Here is an 18,160-nt window from a genome sequence, read left to right on the forward strand (position 1 = left end):
TGTAGTTATTATTTTCATTCCGTAGATAGTAAACAGTTGAGTAAACTGTATTGGGCAGCTTTTAAAAGTCCCATCAATATATATTGTATCAAACGAAAAAATATATATTGGTTATATATTAATTAAAATATTAATATAATAATTATTTTATATTATAATATTTTAACGGGACTCAGTTAGTATTAAAACATGGACTCAATTAGTATTATACCTACAATTTCACTGGACTCAATTGGTTTATACCCCAAAACAACCCGGGAGTCAATTCGTCATAAAAGGTTATACTGGGACTCAGTTCGTATGCAGCCGTAGATAGTGAGTACATTATTATAACAATATTTTTACGTGGGTACCTATACAAAATTAATTGTTTAGGACTTTGTACCTTAGAAGTAATAAATATACCCAACCATCATAAGCACTAGTAGGTACTAATGTGTTTATAAATTTAGGTTTTAATTTGTTACACAATAATGACTTTAAGTACAAAATTCAAGTTTCAACGATATATCTATTATTATATACATACCTTATACCAGTGGTGTACCCAGAATTTTAGTACTGTGGGTCTGCCTCACTTACAATAGGCCAGTAGGCCCTCGAGTAGGTCACTGCGTAAAAACTTCAACCAACTGTGTATTATAAAGTCCTACTATTTACCTTATTAGTTATTTATATCATATTTTGATACCAACATTCAAAATAACTATAATATATTGAGGGTTCTATCACTGGACAGCCTCCCTCCTCATGAATATTATTATCATGTAAATATTCTCCATCATATTTATCTTATTTTCGTATTGCGTACGTATACTATGCTACAGATAGTAAATTTCCTATTAAAACTTTAATAATATGATATTATGACTTAAGTGATAACTAATTTTTAAGTAAAATTTAACATTTGCAAACTTTAGATATTATTAATTAATTGTTATTTTCATTTGTTGTTTTAAAAAAAAAAGGAACAGTTAACAAATTTACACAGAATATTATTATATTAAATTTATTTTTTTATTTGTATACGTATATATTAATTATATTTTGCAGTTTATTTATTTTAACAACAGTAGGATCGATGTGTTTTGTTAAGACCCGTATCACAGCTGCGGGTGCGATACGCAGAGTGTTTTTCGATTTTGGTACAATATAAGTTGATGAGTTTCAGCACGATTTCGTACACTTTTTATACTTCAATACTCAGTCTTCGCATATACATTTATATATCCTAATACACTTATACATTTACATAGTAAATATATTTAAATTATTGTTATTTTATATTTAATATTATTCCATCAATGATTATTGTACATATTATTTCCAATAGAAAAATGGTTATGTAGCTCTCACTTCGGGGGGCTATATTTTACCGATAAAAAACTGTGGGTCAGCTGTTAACCTCACAAACCCTCCCCTGGGTCCCGCTCTTGCCTAATACATACTATCTACTATAATACATTCTATGATATAATTAAGCATTAATAAGATAATTGTTTCAAAACATTTCGATTTTATATACAGTATTAAAAATGAAATATCATAAAATTTAATTTAAGGTCATCATCAATTATATATACTATATAGTATCCCACAATTCAAACAATTTTTAAAAACACTCAACACAGCATCGTCCATCTTTTATTTCTGTACAAAAATCATTCGAGCATTTTTTTTTAAACTTACAATAACTTAAGGGGTTTAAGGATCTGTAAATCGAAAAATCTGAATGTCAACGGTCAGTGGTCATCAGATAAAAATAACCGCTAAACGTGAATATACCTATTGAAACAATAAAAGCGATAAATACGAAACACTATATGGTTTAATACTAAATATATATACATATGTAACAACCGTAACTGGTGTATGTTTATTAGGAGCAATATAATAATCCACTGATGTCTGATATACCATTTACCATTTGTATACAATTTACCTACTTATCTGGTTGAGAATTTTTTGTCCTAATATTATGTACATATTATTATACTTAATTAATATGTGAGTAACAGTAATAATGGAAGACTACAAAAATAGAGTTAATATAGAATACATAAGAGATCTATTTATTACTATATACATAAATATTTGTTATTTCATCGTATATAATATTTATTATTTCTACACGTTTTTATTTATTTTTCCAATTATAAGGCAAATGTTGTCCTTCTTCGTATAGCCATCTAGTCATAACTGAAAAATATAAATAGTTGATTTTCTATTCTTAGTTTAGTGATCATACATTATAGCCACATAGGTATTACATAATAAACACAAATATTGCATACCTATTTTATAAAGAAAAAAACCTCTAAACGAAACAATATACAACATTTAATTTAAGAGCACATCACACCCGCATGTGTCTCAGTCTTTTATCAATATTTTTATTAAAAAAGCAAGTTATGAACATTTTTAAGTTGTACATTTTTTGTACATTTTAAAATGATCATAACTTACTTAAAAACTATAATGTCAATAAAATAATAAAAGATGCCCTAGACGGCCTAGACTACAATCTTACCTTTAAATTGTATAACAGTTCAATTCACTGTAATTTTAGAAATAATAGAATAAAATGTATTATAATTAAAGTAAAACTTGCTATGTTGTATATATTTTGTAAGACGTCCACAACACATGTGGGTGTGTCGCATACCCTAATTGAACGAGTTTAAAAAAATTAAAAAATTATAAGTAGTATAACAAATCTAGGTTTATTGTTTATAATATAATTAGTTAAGAACCTATTTAAAACCGTAAATTGTAAACTCTACAATTCTGTACTTTATATAAGAAATTTTTATAGTTGTAATTGTAACTAACTATTACAGATTAAGATTTAAGAGTACCTACTGATTCTTAAAAAAACTTGCACCTACCTACCTTTTAATGAATGTTTTTAAATTTATTTATATATAATTTAGGTACTATATACGTTGAATTAAATGTAAAATTTAAAATGGCATTCATAAAAAACGGCAATGAAGCACAATTTCACATTAATTTTCTAAGTAAAGATACCTATCATTGATGGTCATTATATTTAAACTAATTTATATCAAAACTTGGAAACCTTAAAAATCTAGTAGTTTTTTAGGTATTATAAACCATACAAACTTAAATCACATAGATGTAGGTACAGCTATAATGAAGATTTTAAAATTCATTTTTATCTTATCGCTGCTTATATAAATTTAAAAAATCAATACTAACTCAATTTATTTCCTTTCAATAAAGGACAAGATCCATGAAGAGTTTCATAGCATAATTTTCCATTAGACATATTCAAATTATGCCAAACCAAAGCAGATCCTTTTTCAGCAGGAGCAATAATATCTAGCATAGGAAATGCTGTATAACCATCGTTTTGAACGTCAGTCAACTAATAAATAGTAATACATTTTTATATTTTATATGTTTGGGTACTTAATCAAAAAAATAAAATTGGCTAACATAAAATAATACAGTCACTAATCTGTTACCAAACATCACATTTTCCTGAAAAAAAAAATAAAAAAATAAAAAATCATTAAAAAAATCAGATAATAATATAATGATATTTATAGTTCAATATTGTATAAGCAATAGATTATCAATTTTAATAAAATATAATGATTATAAATTATATATATCATATCTATTCTATCTATTCTATCATTTCCAATCAATATTTTTAAAAAATTATTAAGTATAGCCTGTATAGGTAAATAATTGTGTTACGTACAGTTCCTTTTTGGAACGTATCATGATGAGGTAAATAATGACCACCTAAACCATAATTGACTACTTGATATTGTTCAGCTGTTTTTGCAGAAAATCCGGTAAAAGATTCAACACGAGTATTTAGTGCATCAAGATATTCAACAGCATCGTGTTCATTTATCCAGTTGACTTGACCTGAACGGCTTCGTTCTTTTAACGCGGTATTGGTACCAGTTGTTCTAATATGCGCATCTCTCATCTAGTATATTATTATAATAATATGATTAGGTAAGATTTTTTTAATAAAAACAGTAGGTATAGTGCATACAAGTGTATAGGTATATTATAATAGTTAATAATATCTCTAAATTATAGATGTTTCTAATAGTTAAGGTTTTCGAACCGAACACTCCTATGTCAAATCTAAGATGTAAATACAAATAAAAATTGATTATCGTAATATCTGCTTCTCAATTTTAGTATGAATACATTTTTTTTAGACTTTGTGTTATTAATTTAATTAGTTAATATAAAGGTATAAGTAATAAATCGCATAGACTACCCTATAGGTATTTATTGTCATTATTCTATAATTTAAATATTTTTAGTTAAATATATTAGTTATTTTATAAGGTTATCAAATAATCAGCATTTTTGATAAAGGCAAATTTATTTGAACCTTTTAAATGTTTTTAATGTTTGATTCAATTTAGTTGTTTCGTTCGGTTTGACTTAAAAAAAAACCTGAGAATTCACATCGCCGTATTATTGTTATTAACTGTTATTATAGTCATTACCAACGTACAGACGTACAGTAGATATACAGTGGTATGTTTTAAAAATATGTTTGCTATATATTACATTTTAATAAGCGTAATAACAAAAGTAAGCCACTACGATTCGATTTGTTAATAAGATTGAAATCTTTGTAGGTATGAGGAACTTGGGACGCTCCTTAAAAACGAACTCTATAGCCGATACTTCTAATTCCATGACATAAATATCTGTGAGAAAATACCCCTCTTAATTTCGGTTATTTTTACAAGTATTTTATCCCCCCTCCCCCCTTCGAGTATCAACTACATCCATAGGTTACTTTATTCTATCTATTCATACTAGAAACCACCCTCAAATTTGAATATTGAAGAATTCTTAATTCTCTAAAAGGTGATGAGTGATGACGCACTAGAAAATAATTTCGGCTGGGGGGAGCGTACATTGTTTCAATTAATACATCAATGGGAAATGATTAGCTGGAAACCGAAATACAAGATTTCACAAAGGGTTATATAACCTGTCTGGTTGCACCTCTGTTGACACATAAAAATACATAAGTAATAACACTAATAACTTCTGTAATTGTTAAGATATCATAGTTATATACTAAAGGCTTAAAAAAAAATACACTGATAACACTAATAACACACATTACTGTAAGACCAATACATACACCACTCGCTCAGTCTCTAAGACATCATCAATCCGTTATATTCAATATAATATAAGTAAATATTGAAGGTACTTTAGAATATATAATAATATAGAGAGAGTGGCCAAAAACCCCAAAACAGAGAAACTCTATAGAATTCACAACTTCTTTGACTCAAGATATTAATTTATCAACATACACAGTACACACAGAATAAAAAATAATACTATTGATTATACATATTGCATATAACTGCACATGTTTATGCTATTTTATATCTCATCTAAATTAGGTAATAATAACGATTTATTCGATCCAATTAAAATACTTACGTTTTCTAAGCTTGCCGTTTTAATTTTCAAGATTTCGTCATCATATAATACATCATGATATATTTTAATGAAAGGTTCACTATTAATATCTTCTTCTTTAAATGGCATCAATATTCGGTAAAATAAATTATTCGTTTGGTATCTGCATTTTAAGTATTTTTTTAATGTTCGTGATACCCCACGCTTACATAAATGTCTAAATTCATTTTCAATTGTATTTCCTTGCAAACGCTTTAAAACAATGCATTTAATTTAAGTTCTCTAATTGTAATTTTCATAATAATTATTATTCTTACATTATATACTCCCATTACATCCATTATTCTCTCCTTTTCCAGTTCAAATAATTCGTTTCTTATAAGATGATAGTACCTCACACATTTTTCAGTATATTCTTGATAATTTGATCCACTTGGATTTACTAAATTCATAAAGTCAAATCCTAAAATATATTTTTAAGAATGGTTATACCTTTTAAGTAATATTCATCATATTCACGTTTAATTTAGGTTTTTAAGTGAGAGAGTAATAATATTAGGCGCTGTTTTATTCGGTTTCCGAGATCGTCAAAAAAAAATATAAAAATGTTATTTAATTTATTAATTTGTTTTTAATTTTGAAAATAGCATTATCATATTTTATTTGTTCACACATTTTTCACCTGTATATACTGATGATGATGCTATGAAGTAATTTAAAATATCGATATTTACACATTCTGGTCGACCATCACTCTCCCATTTTGTATACGCTTCGACAGCCCAATCTAGGACGCCGTATATATCGTTTCCCTCTGAACAATACTTCGCCATGACGAAACATTCACATGCTAATAATAATAAATGCATTCAGTGTTGACTAGTTAGTGAGAAATACTGAACTTGATTGCATGGTTGAAAATGATAAATATAAATTATTACCATCCATCCGGTCACCGATAATTTTTTCATTAATTCTACCTGCCGCCATGTCTGATGCAGGGATTGCATAAAATAATTGTAGTCTTCTCAATGCTTGATGTGCCCACAATACATGATCACCGCTAAGATCTTTGTGTTTGTCAATATGGTGTAATGCTATATTTATTGGTTTATTAATTATGTATAAAATGTGAAATAATACTTAAATACTTATTAATTATTAAAGATGTTTTGTTATATAGGCATATAGCCAATAAATTCAAATATGCAAATTTGATTACCTTCTGTAGATTGTTTATTGTTTATTAAATCTTCAATTTTTGAAAAATGATGTTGCATTTGTGTCATCACTTTGATAACGTCCAAGTGATCGTGTAAGAAGTGTTGGTCGGTTTTTTTGTGATCACGCCATTCATATACTGCAGCTACACAACTTAGTAAAGTAATTAAAATTAATATTAAAATCCACATACCTAATATAAAATACATTATAGATATTAGATAGTGAACAAAAATATTTATTAGAAACCTAAATAATACATTATACATTAGATAATATACATTATAGAACACAGTATTTTTTATTTCATACAATAAACTAGCCGTTGGCAGATTCTGTGCACTTCATTGTCCGTTAAAAATAACAATTACTTCAACTATGATTCAAAATTTGTGTTCAATTCGTCATATTTTAATAGTTTAAGCCCCGGCTTAGTGAAGTTCAAAACTTCCCATGACAAATTCCTGTAGATTTAGGTACCCCATCTTAATATCCATTAATGATTTTTACCTCAGTCATATAAAATACAGATCTACATAATTATACTCAATCATAATAACTACTTTTTTATCGCATTTTCAGCTTGATATAGGTGAAACAATTTTTTTTAATCGGTACCTCATGCATAAAGTCATAACCAATTGGTAATTTCTTATTCATCTACACTAAATTTTGTAACCAATAGCAAACCCTATAATAAACAAAAAAATATTATTATTATTATTATTATTTCTATTATCTCTATAAGAAATTCTCAAATTTACAATGAATACAATTAAGGGCTACTTAGCGAGATAAAATGAAGGCAATGTTTCCTTGGGATAGTAGCTTTCTGATGGTAAAAAAATTTTAAATCAGGTAATTATAGTTCCAGAGATTACGCCAAACAAACGAACAAATTTGTCTTCTTTATTTATTGATAAAGATATGCCTAGTCAGTAGGTACTTATTTATTATTTAAAATTTACCTAACAAAACTATACAAAAAAAAAGAATTCTTTAATTTGGTATTTAGGTAACTTAAAATTTTAAAATTGTGTCTAGTAAATGTACTCAAAATGTATTTCAATTTATTTGTAATACAGTTTTTCTTTGCTATTATACAAACAGTATACATACTCTGTATAAACCTAGTTGTGGGAGAATATTGGAGAATCTAAAAATTAAAATTTAATTACTTTTTTAATTCTTCTATACGTTTTGTCTCCAAATCCAAGTATTTATCCAAGGCATTAAAATGATCGTTTTGCAGATCATATAATTTCTTTAACATTATTTGTGATGTATGCCATTTCCCTCCGGCTGCTGCAAATATTAATAACGAAGAAACAATGGCTAAATATTTAAACATGTTCATTCCAAACCTATTCACAGTACTTATTTACGTAACTAACGTAGCTAACGTAACTAAAATAAAGTATAAAATGATAAATTTAGTATGACAATGAGGTGAAACAATTATAAACAGTTCAATAAACTTTTTAACATGACAGATAAAAGAATTATTATTATTTTTTTTTTAAATTTCTATAATTTCAAAAATATTTACTCATGTGCAGCAATCCAAATATTTGTCCATTCTATTCTACATCGACAGTGCCTATAGTTTAATTTGTTTAGCAACACTATAACTCAGATGGGAGGATATACGAACAGTATATAGGCCATAGGTGTATATAGCTTATACATTTATTATAATCTACAATGTCACGTGGCATACATCGTTATTTTGATTCATATAATTTTACTATAGCATACCTATTAGCATATATAGCAAATACTAAATATTCGTATTAAATATCATATAAATACCGTGGAGTGTTGACCATTGTTCAAATATAGGTACTATAATGATTAATATTATATTATACTGATATACCTAGATAATTAAAAAATTGCAAATAATTTTTTAGAATTTTCAAATATGTCATTAAAATATTATACGCTAGAAAACCATTTAGAGAGAGCCAACTAAAAAAAGCCCTCCAATTGGCAAAATTTTTGTCCACTAATATTAGCCAAAAAAAAATAATTTTCAAAAACTAAGAACCAGTTGGCAATAATTATTTGCAAAATAATTATATGATTATAATTTTTATTTATTGAAATTAAATAAATAAATAAATTTAAAACTCTTATAATGGTCGTATCAAGCACCATAACAATTATTGCGTGCCAACAATTTTAGCATTGTGGATACTAGAATTTCTGTTTATTATGAAAATATATCGACGTACAACATTAAAATACATAGATGAATATCTGCATATCTGAATATATATAATACGTACTTATTTGACAGTGAATGATGGTCAGAAAATTATATTTGCAAATATTCTTTTTAATAAAATAAATCAAACGCAGAGCACTTGCGAGCCCGCATGCCCTAAAAAGTGACTAAACAAGCAATGTGCGTTCCGTGTGATTTCGCATGTTTTATGTTAAACTTAGGTGTGGTGTCGACTGTGTCGTAAGTAACGCCCATTTACACTATTTTCACCAAATTATAAATACGGTTAAAAAATATGATAAATTCAGCATGCATTACTCAAAACTTTGGTTCTCTCTGTAAGTCAATTTTCAAGATAGAAAACAAATGTGTGTCAAAGTTGCATGAAAAAATGAATGTCATTGAAATTCGAATTCATATAGAGAGGTACAATTTAAAAAAATAGATGTAATATTAAATCTTTTGCAGTAAAAATACAGAAATGAAATTCAAGGTCATGCGTTCGAAATATTTCGTGTTCCTTTATCGTTGAATACACTTTTTAGAAAAAAAAATTAGAATGTATCTTATGTTTATCTTCTCAGAATCAGAACTAGTTATTCGTAGTTATTCGTAGTTATTCGTCCGGTTATTGATGTTACCAACTCGTAATTTCAAGCTATATACTGCTTAATGTCAACGGTCTAGTATCTACTTCAGTTTTTTTCTATATTATAGAAATACTCATATGAAAATAAACATTTCCTTAAAATACAAAGTAGTAAAATAAAAGGGTCAAAGGTTGATAAGCCCCCTACCACATCCATCATATTTTTAGTATACAAACATGCTTTACACTTGTATACATCACTGCAAGAAGGTATATTTACTCTGAATACTTCTAAGAATATTCTTTATATGACGAGTGATTAAAAAAACAAGTAAAAAAAATAACAGTAATGTATATTAAACATACTTAATATATTATTTAATATTAGTTATTTAAAATACAATGATCAAACAATTTTGTAAAACAAACAGTTAATCTAAGTATACTACTCTTTGGTTTCAAACCTTCGAAGATGGTTTTAAAAAATCTGTGGCTTTTTTGCTGGATTATTATACTTGTGGCCCTAGAAGTTACAGAAATAACAAATTGATAGTTTATCATTAAAATTAAATTTTGGTATTACTATACAAACTTAATATAATTTGATTTCCAACTCTATTATGAATTCAAATACCTACCTATTACACCAATAATTATTATCAAAACATAAATTAACTTTTCAAACTTCATATGTAAAATTAATAAGGTAATTTAAATTTTTTTCAATTATGTTACTAAAACAATTCCAAAACCATACCTAAAACTTTACATAGTTACTATACAAATAGTTTGAATAATAAAACTCAATTAAAACAAAAATTGATACAAAAAAACTAATAAATCTACAAAAGCCAAATAAATTATTTTTATATGTTAGTTAAGATTATCAATTATTAAAAAAAAAAATTTAAAAAAAAGAATTCATAAGAGTTTGTTTTGTTGGCTCTCCTAAAAATTGTATTTGTAATACACAGGTTACGCTAGGTTAGATGTAATATCGTCGTGATGGCAAGGTGGATTTATGTTTTGTTATTATCGTTCATGGTTATCATAATATGTTGGTAGTGATAACTGATAACGAATATGAAAATATTAAAATAGTTAAAAGACTAAACATCGCTCAGTGATAGTGTAAAGTGTAACAAATTGTTCTCTCTTGTCTATAAAATAAAACGTTAACGTACATAAAAAAATATTGTGTAATGCTAATAAATTTCTATTTGGTATTTTTAAATACCATAAATATTTTTGTAGTATACTTGTAAAATTTAAAAATATAAAAAAACAATTTCAATTATGTAATGCACTTATATATATTTTTACTCCGATTTAAATCAATTCAATTTTAAAATAGTAATCATTAATAAAAGTTGAATATAATTTACCTTAAATGGTAAGTAAAATATTAATTAAACCCCTATTATATGATAAAGTTAATTGTTACTTTCACAACTAATATATTTTTATGTTCTAAATTATAGTCTGGGAACAATGATGAAGCATTCCATCGTACTGGATCATTTCGTCGGGTATTACCTCCAGGCAATGATACTACCGGTATAAGTGGTATAGCAGTAAAATCAACCAATACCAATAACTCCTATATAAATGCAAATTATATTCCTTTTTTTCTTGAGTATACCCTCATGTCTGAATTGTAAGTAATAAGAAGCTAAAATGAATACAAATATTTTGTAATAAGTACTCAGAGGCCCCAAAAATATGTTTTGCTCATACCATTGGTAATTTAATGGGTGGTTAGTTATTCTTTAGTTAAATATTCTAAATTGATACAGTTAAATACATTTAATTATAGTTGTATGGTCTTAAGTGGTGGTGAATGTAGTAGTACATCTTATCTTTGTTATGTGTTTAAGATTACTTTGGTGCCTCTGTTAGTACACACATATAAATATTCAATTAATCAATTATTGTCATAATTTAATTTCAGTAATATTTTGAGCAAAAAATTAATTCCAGGAGTATATGTTATACCAGCTGATAAAACTCCATTCAGTAAGCAAAAGTTACACATAGTTAATCAAATTGACCAAAACATTATCAATTTTATATCTTGTTTCAGTATGGTATGGAGTAATTTTCCCGAGGTACGGGCTTTATAAAAATGGAGTTTTTCGTTTTCGTTTACTTATAGACAGTCATTGGCCAAATTGCGATTGTCCCAAAGTGATATTTGAGACACCTCTATTTCATCCATTGGTCAATCCAACCACTGGGGAAATGAGTATTCAATATCATTTTCCAGAATGGAAAAAAGGAGTTAGTCGTATTTGGCATGTAATAGATCATGTATCAAAATCTTTTTATGATATACCTAGAACTAAAACTCCTGAAAATCCAGAAGCTGCTGAATTGTAAATATTATATTTCACATTTTTGGTAAATAATTTACTGACAACTTATTTTTAGATTAAAAACAGATAATGAGAAGTATATGAAAAAATGTGAAGAATGTGTAGAACACAGTCAAGTTGATATATATAAGCAACCAAAACATTCAGAGATTGATCCAAATTATTTGTTATTCGATATTTATGATGAAGAAATTCATGGAACAATAAGACGTTCATGGCTTCAACAAAAAGTTTGTATTATATTAAATGAATATTGAATGCTAATAGTTTCAATGCATAAAAGACATTTAAAGTTAATAAATAACACAATAAACTTATGTCCAGAAACTAACTACAAATTTGTTATCATTATATGTAAACACTATTTAGTAATACAACAATAATGAATTTTTTGTTTTTTAACTTAAATAAATATTGATAATATAGAACAATTGTTTTTTTTTATTTTTAGGAAAATGACAACAAGACTCAACATTTATCTTGGGTACAACCTGGATCATTAGAACCATTTTCTCGGCCAAATACGTAAAAATTAAACTTTTAAATCTAATAAAAATCAACAAAAGTATTAATATTTGTAAAATTAGATATAATTGTACATTTGTACAAACTATAGTATTAATATTTTAATTAAATGAGGTACATAATAAATGTCTTAAGTTATTTTCTACTTCACAAATGTATTATAACTATTCAAATCATTGGAGACTTAGGTATCTTTTAAGATCACAAGATGATTGTATTAAGTATTCGATTTTAAAAAGATATTAAAAATGTTAACAATTAATAAGTAATTAATACAAGAAATAAAATACAGATCTAGGAAAAAAAGAGCCCCAGAAAAAAGCCATGCTATCAAAGTACAGTAAAAAAACTGAAAAGCCTCGAACCAACTAAATACATTATTCTTTTTTATTTTTATTTGAATAATTAAATATAATCATAATATAATCATTACATTTGTCCATATAACACTTCTTTAACATATCCATAACTATAAATATAATATTAAAAAATACTAGTTTAATAATTTGAATAAACTTTTATAGTTTTATGTCATTATAATATTTCATGAGCTAATACACCTAACATTAATCAATTAATGTTAATTGTTTTTTATTAATGATTAAATTATTCTTATTTTAATTAAAAATAATCACAGCAATAACTATATGAACAAAAAACTCGCATTTTTAGTACTAAAATGTTGTAGATACTAAGATAAGAGTTTACAATAATTAATAAAATATAATACCTTCATCATTATTAAGATAAAATCATATGTCAATTACTTGTATTACTATATACTTTAATCTCTTATATTTCAAGTGTATGTTTATACATGAATACCTTTATACCTAATAGTTTAAAATATTGGGTTTATTATTTTATTAAATATTATTATGGTATAAAAGTATATATAAATTATATAATATATTATATATGGTTATAGATCCCTATATCAAAAAAGTATGGATAAATAATGATACATTGTTTAAAAATTAAAAATAATAAAATGTACACTATAGTAAAAATGTGTTATGTATTTAGTTGGTATGGGGGCTTTTTTTTCCTATAAGCGAGGCTTTTTGTATTTTGATATTAGGGCTTTTTTTCGAATACCAAAATATGCTATTATATTGTTATCTTTAACTTACTGTGGTAATTAACAAAATTTGGTACTACATGTGCTACGTAAATCATTCAAATTTGCTCATATTTATCATTATATAGTGAAAATACTAAATGTGAATTTTTAAGTGTTTAAAATTATTTAAATGTTTTAAAAATTAATATTTTTTTAGAAGCTTAATTAATTAATAATATGATATAGTTATGTAGTAATTACATATGACAAATACATGTATATTCTATATATACATATATATAAATATATATATATATATGTTTATTTTATATTAACATAATATATATCCATATTGGAACTATAGGGCTACAGATATTTGACTTGCATGTAGGCCTATAGTTTGATCGTTATTCATTATTGTTTATTTAGTATAAAAAAAACATAATAGTAGTCTTTATTCAAACACAAAAACAAATTTTAAACATTTGAATTAATTTTCAAGTACATTAAATCCCAAACTTACATTACTAATATACTATAATTGAGTTGTGCACATTTTCATTCATTACAAATAATATACCTAGTTGTTATTTGATAATATTGATGTAACATTGTTTTTTAATGTAATATTACAACATTGTTTGTAAATAAGTTTTCAGAAAAAAAATTTACAGTTAAAAATGGTTTTCCAGTTCTAGTACACAGGTACTAAAAGGCAATGATGCATAACGTTTTTCGATCCACAACCCCAAAAATTATTTATTTTGATGATACTAGTTGTACCTAATGTATGTTGTACCTGGTTATCCTATCAACATTAAGTAAGTGTATAGTATATACTTATTTAATGGTCTTAATGTACACAAACAAAATTATTCATATAAATTAAATCATTAATTTTAGGCAATTTTAATATTTCTTGAATTTCATCAAACCAAATAATAAAATACAAAATTAAAGTTTTATTTAATCTAAAATTACTGAAATTATTGTAACTATAACCAAAATTTGATTCGAATTGATATAATAATTTTAACGAGAGACCTGCTCTTGCATTGAAGACTTGATTGATTCTTTGTTTGTATTCCCAACATTAAGATATGACATAATATTATAATTGACACGGCCGTCAAGGCTGCAAAATAATTTTACGTTGTATAAAATAATAATATGCATAGTATATAACTTTTTCATTTGGTGTTAAATTATTGTTGACACTTTAATTAAACCCTGCAGTAATTGTACAACACCAGACTACATGCTGGACATAATCTTCTACCCAATCAGTTATTCAAATTGGGGCTCAACCATAATCCTTACCATAGTACTGTACCTCCCTGTGGTGGTGCTTCATCTTCATGTAACATAATTGACTAAAAAACTGTCCTCATTGTTCCTTCATTAAATCAAATTTAAAATACCAGTTTTTATTTACTTAGTTTAAACTACTCCTATACTACTGATCCAATAAGAATTTATTTATTTTTCAAAATTTGAAAATTTTTGGGTGGACTTGTTATTAATTAAATATTTGTATAAATCAATGAATCAACCTAAATTATTTTAATCTCTTTAGGTTGTCTATTCTATAAATAATTTGGTTTATTGTATGTATAGTGTATACTTTATTACTATGTTTGTATTTTCAATAGTAAATCCATATAAACTAATAAGTAACAGATTGGACAGTTGTCTGTAAAATAATTATGAAGATATTTATTATTGTTAAGTACTAATGGGTCTAAAATCAAAAAAAAAAACAATTTTTTTATATTTTCTCATAGCATTGATATTTTTATGTACTATAGAATCTATAGTATAGACCTACCTACTTTATATTTTTGTTCTATATTTTTAGTGCATGATTGGGCCAATACTGATATAGGAAGAAGTTCTGGTCCTAGTTTTAATAAACCCAATATAAATACTCATTATAATATAATACACTGTATAGGTATTATGTTAAAAAAAAATGTCTGTAATTATCACTAACTAAAAAGTATTTACGCATACAGATTTATTTAATAATCAGTGGTATAAAAGTCAAAAATATAAAACTATTTTTTAACTATAAAATAATTTAAACACGTATTTCATACATTGCATTTACAAATGTATTGTTCACGGACAAAATGTTTTCCTATTTTTGGAGGCATAAAAATGTTCATGAGTATAACTTTTCTTAACGACCTAACTGATAATAATTATATAAATATTTTATACTTTTATAAGTATTATTTTAATGTAGATTTTAAGAAAAATGTGAATCTGGATAATTTATAATTGTACTAAGCGATGGCCTCATTTACCCGATTCCTGATCATTTTTAGTCCCGGATTGGCTGCTTTTGTTGGCAAAATAACAACTATAGTATTCACTATTTTCGTCAAATTAAAATGTCAATCTTATGAACAGTAGGTATCGAGCAGTTTATGTAGGCTAAAAAGGAGACAATCGTCAGATCGAACTATTTGGCACAAAAATACCTACCTACCTATTTTCAAAAATACATTATTGCTCAATTATACGTAATTTATAAAATATTTTTTCAAAATTCTTTTTACAATATTTTGTACTGAAATTATTATTATATTCTATGTATCTACAAATCATAGGTGTTATTGGTAAAATGTATTCAAAATTGATTATACAATTTTAGAGAATGCTTTTAATAATTTATGGTAAAAACATATATTAAATGAAAATCATGAACCTAGATAACATTATTATACGCGAAGTATTAAATTGTTTTTATTCAGTTTTGAAAAACACAGCCCTGAAATGTCCTATTGTCTTCTCGAGAAAGTTATTTCCCTTCATTTGGTTAATTCTTAGTTTTCTGGGTCTAAAAAAACACATAGGAATCGATTATTGCAATCATCTATGATTGATTATTCCGTATTCAATTTAGTGAATATGTTTTTCTATTTACCTATATTCTGTCCAATTTGAGAAACGTGTGCTAGGGGACTAGGGGAGTGACAAGACTACACGGCAGCCGGCAGGTAGGTATGTACAGATAATTTAGGTTCTGGGTTAACAAACGGGTGTTGCCTGGCAGCCTGACGAAAATTGGTCGCCACCGACTACGTTTCTTAACTTGAATAAAGTATAACATTATGTATTACACCTTGCACATACTTAAATGACTATATTGAGAGATGACAAACACAGAATTTCTTAGTCCTAAATAGTTTTGGGAGTCAAGTGGTACTGGTGGTATACAATTACCGTGCAGCTGTCTCGAAATGGGTATATTATGATTTTCTTATGCAGCAAATGTATATACAATCAAAACAACATACTATTATGCTACGATTTTTTTTTCATGTAAGTAGCTAATTATGATCTATGAATTAAAATTCAATATATTTTAATTCTTTATAATACATTTTTTTTGCAATAAATATGCAATTTTTTTTTTTTGTATTACCAATTTATATTCGTATTTATTATTTATGTACTTAAACTCATGCTACAACTTGTCTTGAATCCTAAGGTCATACTAAGATTGATAGTTTTTAGTTTTTACATATTATTTATCATCTTGTTTATTTTTCTTGTATTGTTTCAGAAAGCCTTAAAAGTTTATAAATATGTAGGTAATATTGTTCAAAGCTTATGGGTTTAAGATATCTGACACCTACCTGTTTAGTCCCTGCATATATTTTAAGACAGATCAATTTTACTTCTGTTTTTAAAATTTTTTTTCCAGTTGGCGTCTGGCAACACGTTTTATTTAAAAATATTCGACTATCCAATTACCACCTGTATACATTCAAATTTGGCACTAGCATAAATATCGTAGCTTACTCAAATGACTATAGTCATATATATTGCGTGTCCTGAACAATTATTTTGTTCCCATTACTTTTGACATTTCTGCTTCTTAAAGATAAAAAATAACTATTTTAACTATTTTGTTTAAATACGAAAGAGGCTCTGCCCTCTGCTCGCCTTGCTCGCCTCTTGCTCACCTTGACAACCTCAATTCAGTATCTTCTTTTCGTAACGTGCACTCGTTATCTATTATCTGAAGCCTCAACTAAATGCTTCTAAAAATTCATCTCACCATTCAGAAAAGAATTCTTATACCGGAGTACGTGATAATTATTTGACGAAATTATTTCTCAAACTTTTTTATATACCTAATAGACAGACAATAATTAAACAAATAACAAATATTATGGTATTACAAGAAATATAGATTATATTATAATTTATACATCAATTATTGTGTATTAGGCAAGTATCTAGGTCCTTCAAGTTTTCAATTCAATAATAAATACAATATAACACTTAGAATGTAGTAGGTATAATTATAATAACGTTTGAAATATTAATCTTTTAATTTATGTTAGAGCATTAGAGGCTGAAGGTGACATAATATGATGTTATTGAATTTTATACGTTATGAATGTGACATAAATGAATAACATAAGCTCAGTCTCAGGTATTGTAATTTGCATTAGGTACTAATACCTACATCTAAATTGTAATATATCAATACGTATAATCGTATAGGTAACCTACTTACGGACTACAGTATTAAGTATTAATGGATAAGAGCGATATAGAGGTGATTTTATAATTCAGACTTATCACACTCACTACTCACATAATATCATAACTATAATGCATTTACGATTTCAGATTTGGTAAATTTTCGTACAAATACAGAATAAAATTAAAAATATAATATAAAT

At 26.1% G+C, this 18,160-nt stretch overlaps 2 protein-coding genes across 3 annotated transcripts; one reads left to right on the forward strand and one right to left on the reverse strand.

The window, feature by feature from the left end:
- Positions 1-1,062: 1,062 nt before the first annotated feature.
- On the reverse strand, positions 1,063-9,065 carry LOC111042619 (prolyl 4-hydroxylase subunit alpha-2-like). Of its 2 annotated transcripts, XM_022327301.1 has the most exons (11): positions 8,964-9,065; positions 7,851-7,977; positions 6,674-6,825; positions 6,393-6,548; positions 6,134-6,301; positions 5,769-5,914; positions 5,473-5,703; positions 3,734-3,970; positions 3,463-3,507; positions 3,223-3,391; positions 1,063-2,199 (listed from the first exon to the last, which is right to left on the reverse strand). In XM_022327301.1, exons 2-11 carry the CDS (start codon positions 7,943-7,945, stop codon positions 2,138-2,140), a joined length of 1,461 nt encoding a protein of 486 aa, XP_022182993.1. In that variant the 5' UTR covers positions 7,946-7,977; positions 8,964-9,065; the 3' UTR covers positions 1,063-2,137. The 2 variants fall into 2 exon arrangements, with proteins under 2 accessions (XP_022182993.1, XP_022182992.1); XM_022327300.1 differs by lacking the exon at positions 8,964-9,065 and having other exon boundaries at positions 1,064-2,199; positions 7,851-8,150.
- Positions 9,066-10,833: 1,768 nt separating this feature from the next.
- Positions 10,834-14,054, forward strand: LOC111042621 (AKT-interacting protein-like). The gene is made up of 6 exons (XM_022327302.1): positions 10,834-10,884; positions 10,973-11,148; positions 11,443-11,507; positions 11,575-11,866; positions 11,922-12,096; positions 12,318-14,054. Exons 1-6 carry the CDS (start codon positions 10,882-10,884, stop codon positions 12,393-12,395), a joined length of 789 nt encoding a protein of 262 aa, XP_022182994.1. The 5' UTR covers positions 10,834-10,881; the 3' UTR covers positions 12,396-14,054.
- Positions 14,055-18,160: the final 4,106 nt, after the last annotated feature.

Source organism: Myzus persicae, unplaced genomic scaffold (assembly GCF_001856785.1).
Source record: "Myzus persicae strain clone G006 unplaced genomic scaffold, MPER_G0061.0, whole genome shotgun sequence".
In the NCBI taxonomy this organism is placed as follows: Eukaryota; Metazoa; Arthropoda; class Insecta; order Hemiptera; family Aphididae; genus Myzus; species Myzus persicae.